This window comes from Stylophora pistillata, chromosome 10, assembly GCF_964205215.1.
Source record: "Stylophora pistillata chromosome 10, jaStyPist1.2, whole genome shotgun sequence".
Classification (NCBI taxonomy): Eukaryota; Metazoa; Cnidaria; class Anthozoa; order Scleractinia; family Pocilloporidae; genus Stylophora; species Stylophora pistillata.
Genome location: NC_142528.1, coordinates 15,270,509 through 15,292,871, shown reverse-complemented (window position 1 = coordinate 15,292,871; position 22,363 = coordinate 15,270,509). Strand labels below are relative to the sequence as shown.

Sequence of the window (22,363 nt, the reverse complement as noted above, 5' to 3'; positions counted from 1 at the left end):
GTTAATTTGAATCGGACAAAATCTGAAAGTAAGGACTATTTTAAAGTGGCATATGTTCGGCAAGGTTACTGAAATTCGATCACTAGAATTAAAGTTGGATATGTTAGTGGCGAGTAACCGTCTGTAACGAGAAAGAAGTATTTTTGAATACTCTCTTTCTTAGTTTCATGTACGCTTTCTTTAGTTTTCTGTTTTGAAAAGAAGAAAATTCGAGAAAGGAAACACGAAACTAAGAACAACAGGAATTTTCGATGCACATCAAGGGAAAAAAGTACCGTTTACGACAAAGATGAAAAAAACATTCAGAGCATAAACAAAATGTTTAGAACGTCTTCAGCATTACCTTGCACTTTAATTGGGTAAATACACATCAAAGGAATTTGAAAACAATAGAAAACAGTTTATTTTCCTAAATAGCGTTATATAATCTTCTTCTTTACTTTTTCCCAGTTTTTTCAATTTATGCCAACCTATTGATTACCCAAATACTTGTTAAAACGTGTTATACAGTCAAAAGAAATTCGCTTACACTTTGTAAAATAAGAAAAAATTGCGTGAAAATGTCCTAACGAGTTACAAATGATATCAAAATGTTCTACCACAAATTAAAAATTAAAGAGTTTTGGTGAAGTAAGCCACAAAAAATAATTTGGTTCAACGCATACAGTGGGAAAAATTTGGGCTGTCTTCCTACTATTACAAAGAGCTCAGTATATCTGGAGAGTACGGTGTTTTTCATGAAAATCAAACTCTGAGGGATGGAAAACGTAAGGACATTTAAGGCTCAGGTAAGCTTTAATTCAAATCGTTTTATCGATCCTCACTCTCACACTACGTAACTGTAATAGCGATTTTTTGCGAGAGCCAACACCGTAGGGACATTTCATAACCATTGCGTTGAGTAATTGTCACATGAACAAAATAGGTATACAATCTTTGAAGTAAGAAAATGTTTTTGTTCGCCGCTCTTCGTGAGTCTTGGTGACAAATTCAAGTGATTCAGTTTGAACAATTGGAATGAAGTAAAAGTGTTAATGCACTTAACGAAGACGTTTATAGTAGTTTTCTATAAATAGCCTTAGAGCAAATGACACATGTTGCAAAGCGCGGAAAAATTATTGGCTATAAGAGATTTTAATATGTTTTCTGAACGCTCTACTACACCCATATTTCAAACCTACATGAAGTATCAAAACTTGTAGCCCGCAGATGAAAATTTCAGCACTAATGGTATGACTTTTTTCGCTATTACATTACCGCAAGTTCCATGGCCTTTATCAGTGGACTATTGCAATTAAATTTTCTCGCTGTTTGGAAAAGATTACAAGTTATAAACACAGCTTCAATTTACTCAATTTCCACAAGCTTGTAAATATAATCACGGCTTATTTGATTTAGCTTACTTCAAATCTTTTCCCTTCAATTTGAACAAAAGCTCAAGAGATTCTCACTTATCAACCGTTGTGAAAAACCATGATGTGAGTTTCCGTAAATATCAATTACGTCATCCCATTTTGTTTTGTTCCTGCTTGTTTTTCACGAAAATTCAAAAACATGCTTGTTTGTTTCACAGCACAATCACATAGTCCCTCACAGCGGGTCCTCGCATAATGTGGATGGTTTAGCTAACTATGCTAAATAAAGTGAAATCATGTATTTTAATTAACTAGTTCAGTGTGTTGAATAAATGTGATTATTTGAAAGAATTTTGAAAACTCTGGTAGAGTCCGTTCATCCAGAAGTGCTCTATCTTTCTTTCTGGCATTTTTCACCGATGAAATGAAGAACCAGTTTACATAACGTAAAAGTGATTTGTAAACAAATAGCGTTTTTTCTTTCTTTTTGTTGAAGGTTTTTATCCTTATCCTTTCCAGTCTTCTACTTATCAAGTTAACAGAGGGTAAGAGCTCAGATTCCCAGTGTGCCGTTACTATACATATCACCTCTTCTGGTCTGTACTTACAAGAATCGATAACTTAGTATCTTTTCAAATGATTGTTGAAGCCAATTTACATGGCACTGCCGGTTTTGCCAATGATAGTACTGGTGTTACTGATCGATGCGAAAATTTGTTTCCAGTGCTTTTCAAGATGCATCAGCTGAGTTAGTTATTGTCTCTCCTTACATTGTGAATTTTAGCAAGAGAAGATAAATCTACAAGATTCTTGATTTAGTTTTTAAAGTGAACTGATCACCGACGGTTAGCGAATGTAAAGTCTGACCATATGGTTTGGAGCGTGATCATCCTCGGAGACCCAGGGGCTGTGAGTCGATTTCAAGTTAGGGCGGAAGAGCCCCTGGGGACATTGTCTTACAAGACTAGTTCTAAGGGGCTGACCATTTAACTTTTGAGGGGGGGTGGGTTATTTTGAAAAAATTTCCTGCAAGCGCTTGTTGGAAGAAAAAAATTGCATGCAGCCCAAATGTAACAGAAAAAATGTACCAAAAAATCGGAAAAAATATCCTGCACAGCAGACTGCTAGAAAAAACATTTCTTGAAGACAAGAAATCACCCAACCCCCCCCCTCAAAAGTTAAATGGTCGGCCCCTAAACGGTCGCAGTCATTCTGGCATCTGATTGGTGCCAGAAAATCTTTGTGTTTTTCTGCCCAATCAAAGTGAAGTGTGCTTTGGATTCCTTTCGTGTGTTTTAACACGGACATATACAAGAAGCTCGGTTGCTCGCCATGTTTATTTGGGCTGTGTGACGGAGCTTTACTCGAGGTGAAAAGTTTCAATCTCGGTACACAATGTAAGAGAAGTCGATGAGATTTTCCGCGAAAATCTTACCGGAAATTATACTAAATACTTTCGCAAGTATCACAAGAGAACGTGTTTAAAAGTTTGCGAGGTTCTTATAAAACATAATGGTTGCAGGCGTTAATATGTCGGTTAAACGTTAGACGAGATGTAAGCTTAAATCTTTCTAGATTTTTTGTATAATTTGCTGTTCCTGAAACTTTGCCAATCGCGTGAAGTCATTTCGTCGCACGGGCCACGCAGGTATGTCGAGCAACTGGCGCAAAGCTGACATTTACAATACAGGAAACCCGCCATTTCCATCCAATATTTCTTGGTCTTTCGTTTTGTTTTCCCCAAGGAAAGCAGTATTGATTCCCACTAATCCAAGGTGTTTAACTTGGTCTTCAACAATCGACAAAAGAGGTGAAATGACAATGAGCTCAAGAATTTGAACACTCCAGGCAGCAGTTGAAAGATTCTTTCTAAACCCCGTCGGTATCTGTCCGAAAACATCTCTCCTTCCCACGATGTTCTCAATAATAAGTTTTTGTTCAGATTTTAATTCGTTAACCGGAAACACAGCTGTCAAAGTTTCAGTAAGAGCAAATTATACAAAAATCTAGAAAGATTCAAGCTTACATCTCGTTTAACGATTAAAGCGACATATTTGCGCCTGCAACCATTGTGTTTTATACGAACCTCGCAAACTATCAAACACGTTCTCTTGTGATACCTGCGAAAGTATTCAGTATAATCTCCGGTAAGATTTTCGCGGACAGTCTGATCGACTTCTCTTACGCTGTGTGCTGAGACTGAAACTTTTCACCTCGAGTAAAGCTCTGTCGCAAGGCCCAAAATTACATGGCGAGCAACTGAGCTTCTTGTATATGTCCGTGTTAAAACACACGAACGGACTCCAAAGCACACTTCACTCTGATTGGGCAGAAAAACACAAAGATTTTCTGGCACCAATCAGATGCCAGAACGACTGCGACCGTTTAGAACTAGTCTTGTAAGACAATGTCCCCATGGGCTCTTCCGCCCTAACTTGAAATCGACTCGCAGCCCCTGGGTCTCCGAGGATGGAGCGTGATAGCACTTCGGATAAGAGTATTTGAGACAACAGGAAAATTTTTTGTGAACACCAGTGTAAACTCTGCAGCATGGTGTTTCTGGTGTCAAACGTAGAGGCTTGGAGAGCAATCTGGCCTCTTCCAGCTTCTTAACAATTTTTGTTTGTAACTGAATGTCCCCATTGATGAAAAGATGCTCTTTTGCTATTGATTCAAAATTGATAGTATTGAGAACATGAGACGAAAAATAAATAACGTAAACTGAGATCGAGAACTGAAAGTTTATGAGAATTTTCTGTATTTCCGTTGGTTTCATGGAGTAATAAAATAACAATTTAACCCCTTTCAGCTGGAGAGGTATTTTACATCACAGATTGGGAAGGAACATTATCCACTCCAGACTACCCTAATACGTACCCTAGCAACTCGAATCTCACTTGGATCATGTCTGTGTCACCCGGGAACAGAGTAAAGATCACTATCCAAGATTTTGAGGTGAGGAATACAACAAACCTAAATAACATAATTCTTGTATAATTCGACTTGCTTTTTTCGCTGATGATTGGATTGGACGTGAGCAAGCCAAGCTCAGTTGCATCAAATGAGGTTTGATGAAATGCAAGGCCGTCCCTTTGATGGAGGATTTCCTGTACAGCGGCTGATCGTGGGAATAGAGCCCACCAATATGATCAGTCCTCTTTTGACAGTCACGTAACCAATGGAAGTGCTTCATTTTAATGCGGAAACCGCCCTCTTAATGTCAATAAACCCGTAGATGGCTGTATCCTCTTCTTAATTATTGGCTTTTGTATGATTGTTCTCTCAACAGACGCAATGCGATGGAGACTACTTAGAGATCAGAGATGGAGACAGCATAGTGTCTCCGCTCATTGAACAATTTTGTGGGAGCCTTAATAACTTACAACGTGAGATTACTTCATCCAGGACTAGCATCTTACTACGCTTTGTTTCTGACAATGTAAATGACACCGTCATGGATCGAGGATTTTTCTTGAAGCACTCTGGTGAGTCAAATAGTTCCAACTAACTAATGTTCAAGGGGTTGCATGAAGAGTGAAGGTTACAGTATGATTGGATGGGATTCCACAGCTGGAATACATGCGTAATGTATCTGTCGCTGTCCTCCGTCGGGAGGGAACCTTTTGAAAATAATGACTTGGTCTTAGACGAGTATATCACCACGATGATTAACCGCCCCTTTCTTTTACAATATGGACATCTCTCCACTCACTCAGAAACGTGAGGATACAAGCCGATATATGAGTTGCTTATTTCTGTTTACAGGCGTATGTAAAGTACACATCAACCAGACTAGTGGAGTCATTGCCACGCCAAATTACCCCAGCAACTACCCAAATTATATGGACTGCCTCTGGACGATAGAGCTTCACCCTGCCATGCTAATCCCGCTAGTATGCGACAACATTGCCATAGAAAAAAAAGAGGGCTGTCCGTATGATTACATGGAGATACTTGAGGGAGATGGTCTTAGCTCTACCATCATAGAAAGACATTGTGGAGTTTTAAATCGATCTGTGACAGTCGAACGAAACGGAAGTTTGAGCATAAAGTTCGTGTCCGACAAGGATAAAGAAAATAAAGGATTCCGTTGTTCGTATGATATCCTCAGAGGTAAGTTGGTAATAGTCAACATTCTCTTAAGTATTATATCTTCATATAATCAAACTACTAAATTGCCATATTTTTAATGATGCATCGCACAGCTCGCCAATCTCGTCTTTAGGTCTCTGTAACGTGTTCCTTTTAAGAGACAGTCAAACTAAGAGACTGAATCCCTGGCAGCCGTCTCACTCCAGTGGTCTTGCCTCTCATGTCCCTCAAGTTGTCTGGTTTGTCAGCAATCACTTGCCATCTGAAGACGTGATTCATGACGTAATTACCATTTGTAGTTATGACATAACTTACAGACAACATGCACTCTGAGTGGTCAAAAATCCATTGTATATTTGCCGGTATACCCATAGAAAACTGAAACAAAACTCAGTGCCCTTCCTGTTAAATGGCGCCACACGGGGTGAATTCCCAGCCTTCGGTCTGGAGGAAACGAAGACAACTCTTCAACGCCAAAACTCAGCGTCAAAGAATTTTGCCGCTTTTGTCGTGGTGCGGTCCAATTATGTTATCAAATGATCTATAATCAAATGATCTTATAATCGAAATAAATTTCACTAATTAAAATTCAACAACTGACCTTAATTTCGCTGAAAACCTCCGGAAAATATCAAAACTGCTTCCTACGTTGCAAACTCTAAAAATTTTCCCTACAGATTATCATATTTTAATCATAATGGTAGGCTAATTTCGGCCACAAATATCGCATTTTCTCCGTTCAATTTGAAGTACTCTTCAGTAGCTTTCTGTAGCTTGTGCCTTTATCGTGCCAATCGCCTTTTCTCGTTTGTATTCAGTTCAATTTCTGCTCAGTTTCTCCCTGCCTTTGCTTTCATTAAGCGATAAATTAATTAAAGTCTTCGCTCTTCTGGCTCTCCAGTTTCCAGCTCTTAGATTAGTTTATCGCCCTTTTCATGGTTTTCATGAGAATCAGTGACTTGATCAAAACAAGATTAAATTCATTAAGCGATAAATTAATTCTTATTAGATTGGTTTATCGCCCTTTTCATGGTTTTCATGAGAATCAGTGACTTGATCAAAACAAGATTAAATTCATCATTCTTTCTGACAAACTTCACTCATATTTATGTCATAAAAGCAATAAACTACGCTTCCTATCGGTTTACTCGAAAAATTTGTAAACCACTCGGCTGCACCTCGTAGTTTACAAACTTTTCTCGTGTTTTCCCAACATTCCTCGCGGTTTATTAACTGGTAAAGAGATAGAAAGGTTGGTTTATAGCGGGGCTCCCACGCGCGCTTCGCGCGCGTGGGGCAGAGCCCCATACCCATGGAATATGGTCAACCGCTTCTCGTTTGGTTGTCACGTGACTGACCGAGCGTACGTACGTACGTACGTGCCTTCAGATTGCACAGGTAGGGTAGGGGAGACTATCAAAACGAAGGGAGGGGTGTCTCAGGAAAGTCTTGGCAAATGCACATCTTTTATGTTATCATTGATATTACGAACTTGGGAGCTCCGCTTTTAGGCTTGGTTAAATCTATATAATAAATAACTTATTGGAAGGCATAAGGCCGGTACTGACAATGCAGTCTCTTGATTTGATCCTCTCTTTCCCCGTTACAACCAGTGCTGGCTCTGGGTTTGGGTGGAAGGAGAGAGCTATCCTCTGCCTTTACTAGAACAGTTTTTCAAGTTCCTAGATTTATAGTTTAAATATCTTTACCTTTATCTCTGATGATCTTTTAAAGACTGTGAGATAACTCCCTAGGGGAAATAAGAAACAAACTGGTTTGGTAGCACATAAAGCACCAGTAAATCACAGGCTTAATTCTTTCATTAAGATAACTGACACGCACAAACTTGACATAGATGATTACTCTGCACCTCATATAACCTTCACTGGACTAGTTACCTAACTGCACAAAAAAGGGAAAAAGTCAAACAGACAAGCGTCGTGTGCACCCTGACATAATTCTCGACGCTGCAACATTTGATGTCCCTCGTGACTGCCCTGATGTGCTCACATCATTTGTCGTTAGTCAGAGGATATTGGACGCAGTGGACAGAATGGACGGAGTGTTCCCGCTATGAAAACCAGACTAGAAGCAGAACGTGCATAAATCCTTTACCAGAAAGCGGACTGGAACTGCTTTGCGGTGACGTAGCAGAAACAGAGAGGCGAAACTGTAGTAAGTAGAGAATTAATTGAGTTAATCGTTCACTTTATTTGTCGAGGCAAACGTTGGTGGGGCCAACAATCTACAGTTGATCATCTGACATTCTGAATGATGATGCGAGATAAACTAGTTTGTTGCAACCACAGAATAGGTATTCTGGCACCAATAGTAGTAACGTTAGGTCTCTTTACTTCTCATGCCCCCTCCCCTCCCCAAAAAAAGAATAAATATGAGAAAAGGCAAGCTATAAAGTAAGCAGCCTTGGACTGCTATTTTGGCCTTAAAGTATATGTATGACTAAGATGACAGGCTTATGAATTTACCCAATACAGAAATGTGTAAAGAAGCTGACTCCTTGGCGTTATTATGTATCCACATGTTTGTGTGGATTGTACCAGGCGCGTAGCGTCCTATACGCATATACGCACGTGCGTACTTGAAGTGACCAGAAAATTTTGAAATTTTTAGCAATTGTTTCTATTTTTTCGCTCAGTTTACTTAGTTTCAAGATCATATGTACTTGTGCGTACTTGAAAAAATGACCACGCTACGCGCCTGTGTACGATACAAAATTAAAGGTCAGGCCCCAGTATCATTGAGCGAAGGGATGGCTTTAAACATGTAGATATTTTGTTTTTGAAAGAGGAGAAATTCTGGTAATTCATTAATATCTATGTGATAAATTGTTTCACCTAATTAGACTTGACCTTTACAATATATATATTTTTTTCAATCAACAGGCATTATATCACTGTCAAACACTATCCTACTATCTACTAGTGGAGCCAACATTACGTCAAGTCTTCCCAGCATTCCGTTAATGTCAAGTCACTTCAGTGGAACTTTGTACTCAAGTCAAGACAACACTTCACCAATTCCAAGTCATTCCTTTGCTGCAATCTTCTTACGTCAATCTGATTTCACGCTTTCTGTGAGTAATTCTCGTGTCACACCGTCTTTACGGCAATCTGGAAGAACACCTATTTCAAATTACTCTATGGGTGAACTACGTCAGCCCTTTTCCACATTGTCACAATATTTAGGCGGTGCTGTTTCGCTTTCTTCAAACAATTTGGTCGTAGCACTCCAGGCAAACAAATCGCTTAACACACGACCTCCTAGTGACTATAGTGCCAGCTTTATACCGTCGTCAGGTCAACTTAATACTGGACTCTCTACGAGTCCTTCTCAGGTTCGTCTTTTGTCAAGTTATCTCAACGTGCCAAGTTCTTATGGCGTGATCATACCTTCAATTCCATATGATGGCTCAACAGCAAAAAGTATTTACCTTGTCACACAATCCACAGTATCTTCAGGTACTTCGCTTGAGTCAACACTTCCTAGCCATTCTGTTGTCAAGTTATCTCCAGAGAAATTCCAGGTCTTACAGTCTGTAACAATAACAACAGTTCAACACATACATCACAACACAGGATATTCTACGTTGGAGACAATTAGCATATCAAGTTTTTCCTTTCTCAGTGACAAAATCGTTACTCAAACAAACCATGCTCGCAGCAGAATTGATTTGAGCACAAGGACGACGGATACTTCCACCCAAAATAGACTTTCGACTTTGCCCTATTTGCACACACACTCAGTATTTGCAATTAACGAGTCCATTGTTACAAATATCGACTCAGCTGCAAAGGACATTAATACATCTGAAAAAGCGAGAAACGACCTTATGAACACATTAAATGTTCGCCATCCTGCGTCCTTGTCTTCCGGCGTAAGTTTTCAGTTCTCAGTCCTCTCTGGTACATTTATTCCTTCCACCGAAGAAAACTCTCAAGATGGCTTCGTATTACTGGTAAATGACAGTACTTTTATAAAGTCTTCACTGTCCGTGGACAGAAACACATTGTTGTCTGCAAATCCAAACCCAAATACCGTGGACACCTCTCATGCCTCTACAGTAGACTTTTCAATCAATGGCGACTCTTCTAACAAATATTCTTTGGGACCAAGCCACATGGATTATTCAGTGCATTTGGAGTATAGCAGTTTACGTCAGAGATCTATTCAGATGGTACAACTCAGTAAACCAGATAATATAGCTCATATCCAAACCCGTCTGACAAGCATCATTTCCGATGCAAATAAGTCCTCGCTTTCTACCTCTAAACTTTTCTTACTAAAGGAAAACCATGACAGTACGTTGACGACACAATCCAATCATTCATCATTTGCATCATCAAACAACTTCCAACATTTCAACTCCGTCGTTAGCGTCTCAACACGTTCTTCCTCTGATTTTCTACGCGACACATATACATACGGACATGCTTTGCCCATTATACAAAGTATAGATAGAACCACTTTTCCTAACAAAGGTTTCATCGAGAAGGCCACTATCGCCAAATTATCATCTTTTTCGAAGGCGTCAGGTAAAATTTCATAGTCTTATTTTGTTTGCCAAGGACTAACCCTACGAGTACAAGAAATCGAGGCCTACTAATAAACTTTCCGAGAACAGAAATAAATAAAGCAAAAGAAGTCTCGTCTCGTGGTTTGACTTCTTCGTTCAGCTTTAAGGCTTTTCTTTCCAGTTTTTTTTAATTCCTGAGTTTTTTTAGTTCCTAAGAGTAAGTATTATCAGTTGGTGGTACATTATAACATCAGTATTTTTCTCAGAAAGCTAGTTGCCGAGTCACACTAATCGCGTGCTAGATGAATTTTTTCTTACTTACGGCCAAACGTAGGCGTATCATCGTTGATTTCTCTCCCAGGGTTGATTCTTTACAATATCTCCTCTCCACGGAGATTTCCTATCTTTCCTTGATATTACTGGTAACACCACGAGGAAAATCCGGGAACGAGCCTTTCCATTCTTACATCTAGAGTTTACGAAGTTATTTCAAAAGCCTAGAAGTGAGAGTAAATGATCATATTTTGTTCTCGATTATTTAGGTCCTTCGACGATGGGAGGACATTCACACAGCTTGGTCCTGGAGACAAGCCCATCTTCCTTTACTTTAGAAACAGATGTGTTTCTTAGCAGTGCCAAAAGAGATACTCCAAGCCTCCCTCTGGGAAACAGTGGCTTAAATGCAATTAGCGGTCTTTCTTCACAGCAATCTATCATGACTCTTTCCAGCCCTTCTACTTCCGGGAAAGATAGCAGAATCTTTTTTATAACAGAATCTGCAGGTTTGGTCTCTGCCATTTCTCAGGGAATCCAACCTACCGCGATTTTTTCGCTTCCCTTTTGGAAAGACAGCAAAGCGCCTTTCACAAGCGAGACTTACGGTCAACCTTCTGGCGGAATGTCTTTGTTATCAACTCATCAAGGGCTTCAACCTCCTTTGACAACTGCGATCGCTCATATCACTTTATGGGGATTCAGAGCTAGTCTGATCAGAACCACATCATCGCAACCACATTTGTCCGGCGAAAAACTGCACTCAGGAGTTGATCCATCATCGACTCCTCATGGACGACTCGTTACTGAAATGCTCCTTCACACTTCCTTTCAAGACCCCCAGACATCGTCACCTGTGTCAACTACCTCTTCAATAATCGTAGGTACGTATGAGGATAACTAAAGCTTCGAAATAACCGCAGACTGTACAAAAGGTAGTGAGTGACATGGCACGTATATACTTTTTTATTAACTTCTCGTTATAGGAGTAACGGTAAATATCATAAATCTACTGACGCTATATCACAAATGCTGCAATTTGATTGGCTGAACCACTGGCCATTCATTCCGTCATAATTTGAGAGAAAGTAGGTAGGTAATAATCGACTAACAGTGTAGGTTCTTAACAAAAATTACGTAGAAAAAGACGAGCTTGTCCCGCATTAAGATGTGAACAACTTGCAGATTTACATTACATTAAAACGATAAGCGTGTTCGCTCTAGATTGAAAAGCGTGATAGCAATCATGCGATAGAAATTCCGAGCTCATAATTAAGTACGAAATACAGCGGGCTACTGAATAGCGAACCGGACCTGAGATTTTGAGTTTCGATCCTTCGTCATTCTTGGCTAAGACCAATGTTTTATGTTCTTGGGCACTAAATGACGTAAAACGTTTACTCTCGCATCTCTCTGCCCAAAACATAAAACACTGGAAAAATTGTCACGGGATTGCCAGTAATAGAAATCAAAGAGTGATACGAAAAGAACATTAAAACCAAGTCAGTGAAGTAGAGTAGAAGACAAAAAACGTGAGATGGAAGGTGCTGAATATTTGTAACCTTTAAATGCATTAATCGGACGTGCGCAAAAGAATTGGGGCCCCTGGTGCCTTAAGGCTTTTCTAAATTTATGTTTTATCTGAATTGGGAGAATTGATGGTCAGTTGACAAACACAATTTTTCTTCTCCAGCCTCAGGTCCAACAAGTAAACCAGACAGACCACCAGTTTTGAAGTTCCCTTGGCACTTGACGCCTTTTCTGGTCATCATATTTATCATCCTTGTGGTTCTTGCCACCTATTATCTACGTGTTCCTGACGTTGTCCAAGCTATCATTCTTGCAGTGAAGGAAAAGAGAAGAAAAATGAAGGGAGAATCGAACCCAAGCGACTTTGACCTCGACACCGCGAACCTCGATTTGAGGAAGGGCAACTTCTCCATGGAGGGTTTGCAAACGTCACACTTTCATTCTTACCAGAGAGAGGTGTTCTACGAGAAAGCACTAAACTACGCGTTTTTCGAGAAGGCAGAAATGAAAACCATTGCCGAGTTCTCTGTTCGGGTGGAAGATGGAGACCAGCAAAGTTCAGAATCTGAGGAATCTGTAGAGATATCTTGTGAAATGGGAGAGGAAACCGTCAATAAAAAGGAAGAGTCTGATACACTAAGCGAGATGTTCCGTGCTTGTGACTCTGATTGTACAACGAACAAAAATGTACAAAAACGGTTTCCTCCTGTGGACCCGAGAAGGGGCCATAAATTACATCTTCAACATACACCGCCGTCATATGAAATATAAGATTAATTTTTCAGAATCTACTACAAGCTGTAAATAGCTTCATGAAAATAGCGGGTAGAAAGAGTAAAGAAATAACTTTCGTCCATATTTTTAAGCATAAAAGCTTACAAATATCCTTATATTTATTTGATGTCATCATGATATCTTAAGCTTGATTTAATTTAAGACAACAGCTTGCCTATCGATCTTTTGAATCCAAGCTTTTTACAGAAAAATATGTAATTGAAAGTGATGAAAGTCAAAGATATAGGTTAGGTTGCCGACGCTGACGAATAAGCGCTTGCTTATGAACAAAGTTAAGGGTGAACTCTGCCTAAATGACATTTGTAATACTTTTAATGGTTATAATTCCGCTAACTTTAAAGAATGAGACTTCTCTATTTTCATTCATGATACTGTAACATGCAATAAGCATTTCTTGGAGTAACTGCTTTCTTAGGCCTAGGTTATGGTGAAAACTATCTCTAAACGTTAGCCCTGTTGAAACTTTAAACACACAATGATGGCTGCTAAGGCTGTTTCTTCCTTTCATCATTAACATTAGTTTTCATAACAGCCTTTAAGCGATGACTGATAGATTTAACAGATTATCAGCATAGCCACTATTAGCCCCTTCCAACAACTACCATCCTATTTCGACCACTTTGTCCCTTGTTTAAGGTCAATCATTTCCCTACCTTAAACCCTGTAAATTCCGAACGGTCTACCATACCAGTAATGACTAGCCGTGACCTTTCGTTTACTTCTACAGCCATTCGTTTACTGCCCCACCCTCTCCTCCCACAAGATAAGGAATTCTACCACATGATATATTTGTGAAGTCTTTTGGGTAATTAAAAATCAATCTTATCCCGCCTACCTGGTCATGAGCCGCAATCAAATATTTGCCTGAATGAAACCACGCATGTCTATCTTGCAAGCTTGATGTCTTTACATGACTATATCCCAGGCGGCCGCATTTTTCTGCTCCATGATGGCCGAGCAAACGACGTTTAATTGTAAGCTTACTTTGAAGTAAGAAAGGTTTTTCATGCGATTTGAAATAACATCGGTATTACCAAAGCTAACAAAATCAAGCTGGTGCTTGAAATCATTGCTAAAAATTGTTTACCAAACAATGACCAGTTCATTGGGCGAACTTTTGTTTGTGTATTTACATTGAGCAGGTACTCAAGAAAAATAAAAATTTTGAATTACTGGACCATTCAGTGTGTCACGGTTGTAATTTTTGTGTAAATCTTCCGTCGATGTTCTATTACAGGACTTGCGTTTAGGCGCATTTTTCTTTTTCAAAAAAGTAGTTTTTGCTGTCAAAAGGAAAATATTTCGAGAAGGATGGTGTTTTATATGACGAAGTTCTGTCGAGGGTCGGTCTAACAGAGTCAAATGAGGGTCGACCGCGTTCAAACTGCCTTAACGTCCCTTCTAGTTTTTCTGCATCTGCTCCAGTTACATGGAAAAGCTGTGAATGGAAGTGAATTTGGTGAGATGCCTTTGACATTCACTTACATTAAGTTTGTGTTTTTATAGACGTGAGAGTAACATTCAAAATGTACAGGTTTCCTGACGCTCTTGAGCGATATAATTTGTAATTAAGATGTCATTGCAACAGCGGGGGTAGCAAAGTTTACAAAGATTATAGTAACGTGGATTTCATTAAGTATTTTTCTGTTTGGGACACTAATCCGTGAAATACTGAATAAGATGAAAAAGGGGTTTTTAGAAGTCGGTGGCGTTTAAACTTTGATCTGAAATCTGAGCTGAGGAAATTTTAGGTTTTGGGAAGTCAGAAGCTCAAATCCGAACGTGGTGAACAGTTTTTAGAAGTTGAAATACGGTTCTGAATTAGGCGTCGTCTAATTCTGCATTTTTGTCTCTATGGGGTGGTGGCTTTTACAGCCAACGGTTAAAACTTTGACCGTTTTTGCGGCTAATGGTTAATTTCTTTCTGTTACGGTACTCTCAAAATGACACATCGTAGATTAGTAAGGTTTTATGGTTAACCTTTTTTACTGCTAACGGTTAGAATTTCTTAATTTTTTATGTCTTACGGCCAAATTTTTGACTCTTTATGGCTAACATTCGACCCCATTGAGACCCTCTGTAAAGTAAGCTGTCTAGACGTACACTTTTCATGGCTACAAAACGACAAATTGTGGTGAATCAGAGTCCAAACCTGAACTGCAGTCGCGTCACAAACGAAAGTTCATTCCAAACATTTTTTAAATAGCTTAACAGGTTAGAATTTTCATCTCGGTCGGTGGTCCAAAGATTTCGAAGCAGGTCTTAAGAAATGACTGACCACTTTTGTAAACGTCACTAAGTTACGAACACGTAATTGATCGTCCCATCCATGCGCGCATTCAATAGGCGCGAATCACAGAGCTTATAGATCTCACTGGCAAAGGGTGACCTCTAAACGCAATTGATCGAACTGGTAAGTCATAGAAACATCTCCACCAGAATAGTGGATAAAATCTGGGCAAAACAGTTGCTCAGCAAATAATGAAATTCTCGTTACAGATGAACTGAGTTGGTCAGCTAATCCTTGGATTGATGGCCCGAGGGGGGTGGGGGGGTGGGGGGTGGGGAAGGAGTTAGATGATGCCCAGCTCTCACTGGCCACTTATGATATATTTCTTTCTTCAGATTGGAAATTGTGGCTACTTTGCTTTTGGTTTTACGAAGCTGAAAACATTATGGCATTCTATCGCGTTAAATTTTAATAGCAGAATGAAAGAAATCCACCCAGACTCCTTTCAAGTGCTCTTCCTACCTCTCCCCTTCCCACAGAATGGTTAGAGCCCCCCCCCCCCCGATTTCAGTTTACTTAATTATAATAAATATAAGGCAATGGTTCTTATTTCTCCAATAACAGTTATTATCGAAGGTGACATGATGGTGGATAAGGGGTTTGTTGAGCATTATATGAGAAGAAGGAAAAAACGTGGTGCCATCCTAAACAGAAGAGTAGGTGCGAATTATTACTGGCCAGGAACAACCGTAGACGGAGATAGAATTGTGCGAATTCCTTACACACTAGACGTTGGATTCTTCGGTAGATTGTTTGGTAAGAAAGTCACGACGTTAAAATGATTTTTTCCCCATTCTCTTTAACATATTTATTATTTGGTGTTGTTATTATTATTTTTGTAATTCTCATTGTTGTCAAATTAACAAATAGATTCCATGTTACGGTTCTTCTGTTCAGTAATATATCACAGATGACTTTAAACTGGCTCATATACCATAATGGCTAGGCCAATAAAAAGTCTTGAATTGCATTATCCAATGATCCAGTTCTTAATAATCAGTAAGAGACCACAGATGACTTTAAACATGGTAAGAGGATTAAGGTGAACCATCGGGCGCAGCTGGGCGTGACACTTATCTTCTTACCACATTTTGACATCCTCCGTGATCTATAAATGAACAGACCCGTGGCCACGGCATTATGGAATCCGTTTTAATGGCGACGTCATCTATGCGTCTATCCTTCAACAAATAGATCATTGATAAGAACCAATCAAAGTGTGCAGGTAATTAGGCTTACCCAATCAAATCGCATGGTTTCCACTTGTAGTTACTTGTGTTTTGAATGGTTCAGAACCTTGTAAAACCAAACGATAGATGTTGTTGATAATGATAATGATGATTTCGACAAGGAGGAGGAGAATATTGAGTAATATAACTATCAGCGGTCTCAATCAAGACAGGGGCTTCCTGCAAAGAAATATGTTGCATATTCCAAGAGGCTTTGAGAAGTACAGAACTACCCTCTGTTAATTGACAATGGGCTATTCTACTAGTTCAGATTGATTACGTTGGCCTAAATACTTTAAGTCTCCAAAAAGTTCTCTCGCCACCATCTAAAAGAGTTTTAAAGTAGTTACCTAATAAATTTCCAAGTTAGGCAACGCTTAAGAATACGCCACGAGACAAATGATGTTATATGATGTTCTCTTTGTAGGCAATGATATGGTGAAAGGTTTCCTAGCGGCCGTCCAAGAATTTGCCAAGCGGACCTGCCTTCGATTCGAAGAGAAAGAGGACGAAGACAAAGATTACTTGGAAATTTTCAGTGGTCCAGGGTAAAGATTTGAAAGATTGTACTATTATATTACTTCGGTTAAAATTTCCGTCCTTAGCATTATGGACTGACGAGGGGAGCCTTCTGTGAGGGCTTTTGTCATTTCCCATTTTTGGCAAACCCTTATCATAAGCACGCCCAGGTGTCTCTACCACCCATTTTCGTTTCCTTTTCGAATTTATCCGAAGCAGTGTAAACGGTGAATATTATATCTGTTTTCCAGAGTGAGTAGAAAACTTACGTTACTTCATCCAGATTGAAAACATCTTTGATAAATATTATCTATCCGGCCCATTGCGGACGGATCTACAGTTGACTGACTGAAGAGAAGGTCAGCGAACGCACGCATGGATGGAAGTAATTACCCATGCAAAAGTGCACTCAAGAACTAACATTAGATAGATAACATGGATGGAGACTGGACAACGAAAGAAGATAACTAGAACAAGCTAAAAATGATAAATCCAGTTCGCAGTGCTATGGTCTCGTTAACATGACGAGGATGAGGTAACGCTCGAAACCGTCAGCTTTAGCAACTCTTTACAGTGGTCAATTTTCATTATCAACTCAGTTGATAAACAAAATTATATTGTATTAGCCTCGACCGACGCAGCATCACAGCTTCTGTACAAAGTTGTCCCCTTTATTATCTGATGAACGTTGGGCCTCGCGGCTCTCGAAACACCTTGGCATGTCTTGCCTTGCTGATTATCCCCCCATTTGAATTGACAGATGCTTTTCTATGATTGGGCGGCGCGGTGGCAAACAAGAAATTTCACTTGGCAAAGGATGTGAGACGAAAGGGAAAGCTATCCACGAACTGATGCATGCGATTGGGTTTCTACATGAGCAGAGTCGAAAAGACAGAGATCAACACGTCACTATCTTAGCTGGAAATATTCTAGACGGTTTGTCAGCAATTAATTATACATGACACTTATCATGTGAAATAAGATATAGGTACTGTACGTATACGGTTTAGAACAGATTTATTCGAGCTATTCCATTAGCCGACTGGTTCGGTCAGTAAGTCTGATTTGGTCCGCGGTCAGAGTCTGTCAGTCAGTAAGTAAGTTAAACAGTCGGTTTGTTAGTTACGGCCAGTCGATCAGATATTCAAACGATCAGTCGGTTAGTCAGGCAGGCAGTCGAGTAAGTGAATCATACTTGCCAATCCCTTCCGAACTAGCCAATTAGAGAGTGAGGAAAGCATTATTCACCTTTGTGGTATATACTTAATATCAATATCAGCTACTTTGAGCAAATCTCATTTTTTTTAACCTAGATTAGTGTTTTATAGTTTTATGTTCTGTTTACATTGTAACCTGATATTTTACAGCTGGAAAGTCCGAATTTAAGACGTATAATCAGGACAACAGCAACCTACCGTACGATTTTCACTCTATTATGCATTATAATAACAAGATTTTTAGCAAGAATGGCGAGGATACCATCCGTGCTCTCATCGATCCCGAGATGACTCTGGGGCAAGAATATGGACTTTCAGCGTTGGACGTTGTAAGAGTAAACATGTTATACAAATGTCCTCAGCTTAGGAAGGATTGTAAGGAAATATATCTTAATTTATACTACACTTATGTAAATGTCTATAAGTTTGATAAGTACGTGAATTCTTCTGTGGGTCAATGAGTCACGCAAATCAATGAAAAAGTAATCGATGAACGAGAAAAAGAGTGAATGATTGAATGGATGGATGGATGGAAAAAATTAAAAAATAAATCAATGAATGGAGTAGATAAATGAATTAGATTGATTGATTGACGATTGATTGAATGAATGAAGGAATGAATAAATGAAAATGAAGGAGTGGATGGATAAATGAACAGTTGGATGAATGGGTGAAAGAGTTTCAACATTGAGACATAAAAATTTAAAGAAACGGCGCTTAACCAGACATGAGCATCACTCGAATCAGTTTGTCTTTGTGTTTTCAAATCGTGCCCTTCGAGATAAACTTGAATGGTATGCTTTTCTTTAAAGTTGCACAACTAAAAGCATTTTTTTATGATTTGTGCACTAGTGGTGCTCTACTTCGTCATTGTTTACACCTCCAATGATTACTGGGCCGGGACAGACTCTAGAGTTGACATTCTACTTGATGGAGCGGAAGGGGACTCTGGAGAGATAGAACTGGAATCCCCTGAAGACGTTCCAAACCCATTTGAGCGGGGAAGGTAAAGTTACTGGTTCAGTTAAACAAACTTACTGCACAAGAGAATTCTATCAGCTACCAGCTACGCGGGTTATTCATTGAAATATTATTTCCGTAGGAAAAAAAAGAATTGTTATAAACATAAAATTACAGCTGGGTATCATGGCGAGGCATGCGCACTTAAAGCCGCCTAAGGCCGTTCCCTTTCCGTCCACTCGCCATAAGAGTAAGGCGTTTGAATATGAGGCTGAAAAGTCTGGCCCCCTTTTTTAAATCTAGTTCTTTTCGTTGCTTGCCTTTAACTTGACGATAGGAACTGGTGGCGGGTAATTTCATTTGATGGTTGTTACTTACAAAATATTTCCTTCTAGATGATGATTAAATATCCCTTAAGTCTGAATTCCTACTATTTTCAGTAAGGATACATTTCCCGTAATTGCTCCTGCTGTTGGAGAATTGAAAAAGATTCGTATCAGGTTAGCCGGAAGTAGCTGGAGTTGGTTCAATGGCTGGAAACTTGAGAGAGTAAGAATAATATTCCTTTCCGTAATTTATCCTGGGAGAAGCTTTCAGGTTTTTAAACGTAAACAGTAATAAAGACACTAGATATAGATAGATCAACAACTACTAGAACATCACGTTAAAGGCGCACAGAACGCCGGAGTAAAGAAGCGTGGAGTACGGACGTTACTGTGCCTCTCTAAACCTCATCGACATTTTGCACTGAAAGAGTTCTTAAAGATTTAAGCCGTTGCCTGAAAAAACAAAAAACAAAAAAAAAAAAAAAACGCGTCCTAAACAATCCTCAATTCAGATCAACATTTAATCTGAGCATTTACTTTTGTGAATTGTGTGAAGAGGGCCAAAAGCCAACAGTGGATGGACCTTTATTCAATTAGGCCAGCCCTCATATAGAGAAGGCCTGAAGCCCATTGATTGGGTAAAACTGTGGTCAGGTTTGGGTTAGATTTGGTGTGAATAACCCTCCCCTCCCGTGAGGTCGGTTATTGAAACGAGGCCGGCCGGTATAATTTGGGTCACGGGTTTTGACGATCAATGGATATCGAAAGTTCTTCATAGGTGGGGTTTTTGAAGTAATTAGATTTTTTTTACTTTTAGCGTTAAATAGAAGCCCTTTTGACATTTCAGACGCAAAAACTTAATGTTTAGGCGTCTTTTTTTGCAGCTTGAATTAAGATTCCTTAGAGTGCAGTTTGGATGAATGAGGATTAACCTTTGTTTTGATAACATGATGAGTCGAAACATGACTGAAGTTCGTGCCGACATAGTATAAACATATTAACAGTACCAGCGTACTTTGTATCTGCTCAAAACAAAATCGAGCAGAGGCGTGCAAAGGAGCCCCCAATCCCGTACCCAGGCTTCCCAAAGCTTTAGTCTCCTGCTCGAGCTTACCAAAGTCATACCAAAAGTAATAAATTTCCTTGGGAACACTTTGGCGACGTCTGAGGGAAAAATAGAACCCTCAATTGGTTGTCAAATAGAGGTGGGAAAGGTGGATAAACTGCCGAAGCGAATTTTGGTAAGCTGACGCGTCGTTGGTCCTTCGCTGTCGCGAAGTTGGCGCGACATCTAATTTTTTCTTGATGCGATGGCCTTTTAGAGTACTTGGTGTTTGCATGGACGACATATTTATTTCTTTTTCTCCGATAGGTAAAAATAGAAACACCAGACAACAAGAAAATTCATTTCAAATACAATGAATGGATTTATTCCGGCGATCATGTAACTTTGTCGCCTTCTACCAGGAGAAAAAGAAAGTGAAAACAGAAGAAAGCTTAAGCCTGTCGTATTTTCGGAGCAGTGCGAAGTGAGGGACTCTCTACTGTTCACTTTGTCCGATCCCGGACAATTGTCGGCCGAGTGATGACCGATTATGAATCGACTATTTACTATCTTTCGGCCAACTACAGACGTTGGTCACTTCCTTTAACACAAGCCTTTAAACAAGTGGGCCACTGCAACCTCGTTCCCAATATCCTCTCTTTTTCCCCCTAAAGTGAGAAGGGGAGAGGACCTGAGAACGAGGTTTGCGAAAGTGAAGATAGAGGTTTAGATTTATTAACGGGAGGCAAATGTTAACCGTTGTATTAGATAAGGAGAAAATCTCTTTGGAGGAGAAACATCTCCAGTCTAGGTCTAAGACAACTCACTGCATAGTGTAAAAATTATTAATGGTGATCACATGTAAAACAGATTATATATACAACAATTTTTCTTTTGTAAATTCAGCTTTGAAACATTTTATTCTATTATTTTTCGTGTAAGCTATAGCTAAGCTATTACTACTGTCTTAGTATTAAGAACAGTGCCATTATAGTTACGAGCAATTACGACTTAATTTTTAATTTTTTTTTTATTTGTACGTAGAGTTCATGAGATGAGACGTCTTTTATCTATTTTGTAGAATGCATTTAGATTTACTTCCCAGTGTGTACAAAGCTGAAATTTGTGTACTACCCCAACCAATTATTGCTCGTTCGCTTTTTTCCCATCTCCACTGATCATGACCAAGACTGTGACGCATGCGAAAAGTAAAAATATTAGGTTACTGGAAGAACAAAAGAATCAACAGTCCATGTGGTTTTGATCTTCTCTAACCTCTCAAAACAAAATTCAGGCACAGGAAATGTCAATTGTTTATTAACAGAGTTTATTTTTTTAAGACTGGCGAGGTGTTCTATGAGGAGTTCTACCTCCCCTCTCCTCCCTTCCCCACAGATTCCGGCCCTCTTTGTTTTTTTTGTTTGTTTTTTTTGTTTTTTTTTTGTTTTTCTCCTGCTTGCCTCGCTTTTTGCGCTTCATCACAAGCTGATTACTCGCAACAGAAAATCCTACCGTGGGCCCGTTAGTCCTATGGGTCACCGTGGGATGCCCGCCGCAAACAGATGTTTTTTACTTCTGTTAACAAGGAGAGAAACCTAATATTTTAAATATTTTGTAATTTTGGAGTTTTACAGAGAGGACTTAACTGTAAATGATTCGATTCCAATACAAATGAATTTTCAGTTGTCTGAAATAGAAAATCTTTGTGGTGTTATATTTTGCAGATTATTTTTTTCTCTATGATCCAGGATCGAGTGCTATTTTCAAGCTCCACCAACATTTAAATCCCTGAAATCCTGGTTTCCAAACCTTCATTTTGCGCCTCCGTCTCACTTCTTCTTCTTAGCGGCGGTAGACTGATTGAGTGACACAGAGGAGGACCATTAGATTTCAATTTCGTTCCGTTTTCTTGAGCGACTCTTTTTAGACTTTCTTTTCCTGGAGAGCGAGAGAGAGAGAGATAGTTTTATCGGAGAGCGACAGAGCTGAATAATGAAATGCTACGTCAGCGGGTTGCCGTCAACAACGCGGGCTCAAGTGTCCTAGGTCTAAAATTTAATGAAATTAGCGGAAAATAGTAAGGGCTGACTTTTAAAACCGAGGAACTCTGTTTTCGTCGAAGGCATTTTCCTATTTCCAGAGATTTTAAGGAGAAAATTAATTTTTGAAACTTTTCAGTGGGTGTACCAAGTTTTTGG

At 39.4% G+C, this 22,363-nt stretch overlaps 2 protein-coding genes and 1 long non-coding RNA gene across 5 annotated transcripts; 2 read left to right on the top strand and 1 right to left on the bottom strand.

Moving 5' to 3' along the window:
* Positions 1 to 669: 669 nt before the first annotated feature.
* LOC111339154 (uncharacterized) lies at positions 670 to 13,420 on the top strand. Its single transcript, XM_022945744.2, has 9 exons — positions 670 to 788; positions 1,852 to 1,900; positions 4,165 to 4,310; positions 4,645 to 4,840; positions 5,121 to 5,468; positions 7,473 to 7,622; positions 8,351 to 10,000; positions 10,524 to 11,138; positions 11,948 to 13,420. The coding sequence occupies exons 1-9, from the start codon at positions 759 to 761 to the stop codon at positions 12,553 to 12,555; spliced, it is 3,792 nt and encodes a 1,263-aa protein (XP_022801479.2). The 5' UTR covers positions 670 to 758; the 3' UTR covers positions 12,556 to 13,420.
* LOC148721939 (uncharacterized) lies at positions 7,639 to 13,545 on the bottom strand. 2 transcript variants are annotated; one of them, XR_015992389.1, is made up of 3 exons: positions 13,415 to 13,545; positions 8,899 to 9,001; positions 7,639 to 8,590 (listed from the first exon to the last, which is right to left on the bottom strand). It is a non-coding gene; the product is annotated as an uncharacterized LOC148721939 (long non-coding RNA). The 2 variants fall into 2 exon arrangements; XR_015992390.1 differs by having other exon boundaries at positions 7,639 to 8,578.
* Positions 13,546 to 13,759: 214 nt separating this feature from the next.
* On the top strand, positions 13,760 to 21,272 carry LOC111339146 (hatching enzyme 1.2). Of its 2 annotated transcripts, XM_022945735.2 has the most exons (8): positions 13,760 to 14,038; positions 15,434 to 15,625; positions 16,526 to 16,646; positions 17,378 to 17,553; positions 17,985 to 18,209; positions 18,687 to 18,840; positions 19,235 to 19,343; positions 20,493 to 21,272. In XM_022945735.2, the coding sequence occupies exons 1-8, from the start codon at positions 13,942 to 13,944 to the stop codon at positions 20,601 to 20,603; spliced, it is 1,185 nt and encodes a 394-aa protein (XP_022801470.2). In that variant the 5' UTR covers positions 13,760 to 13,941; the 3' UTR covers positions 20,604 to 21,272. The 2 variants fall into 2 exon arrangements, with proteins under 2 accessions (XP_022801470.2, XP_088591818.1); XM_088735692.1 differs by lacking the exon at positions 20,493 to 21,272 and having other exon boundaries at positions 19,190 to 19,313.
* Positions 21,273 to 22,363: the final 1,091 nt, after the last annotated feature.

Bases quoted from the DNA above. Each gene is read 5' to 3' on its own strand.
- LOC111339154 (XM_022945744.2), top strand. From the start codon at position 759: ATGGAAAACGTAAGGACATTTAAGGCTCAG. The intron at 7,623-8,350 runs GTAAGTAGAGAA...TTCAATCAACAG, and splicing joins AACAGAGAGGCGAAACTGTA to GCATTATATCACTGTCAAAC. The intron at 10,001-10,523 runs GTAAAATTTCAT...TCGATTATTTAG, and splicing joins ATCTTTTTCGAAGGCGTCAG to GTCCTTCGACGATGGGAGGA.
- LOC111339146 (XM_022945735.2), top strand. From the start codon at position 13,942: ATGAGGGTCGACCGCGTTCAAACTGCCTTAACGTCCCTTCTAGTTTTT. The intron at 17,554-17,984 runs GTTTGTCAGCAA...GATATTTTACAG, and splicing joins AGCTGGAAATATTCTAGACG to CTGGAAAGTCCGAATTTAAG. The intron at 19,344-20,492 runs GTAAGAATAATA...TTTCTCCGATAG, and splicing joins ATGGCTGGAAACTTGAGAGA to GTAAAAATAGAAACACCAGA.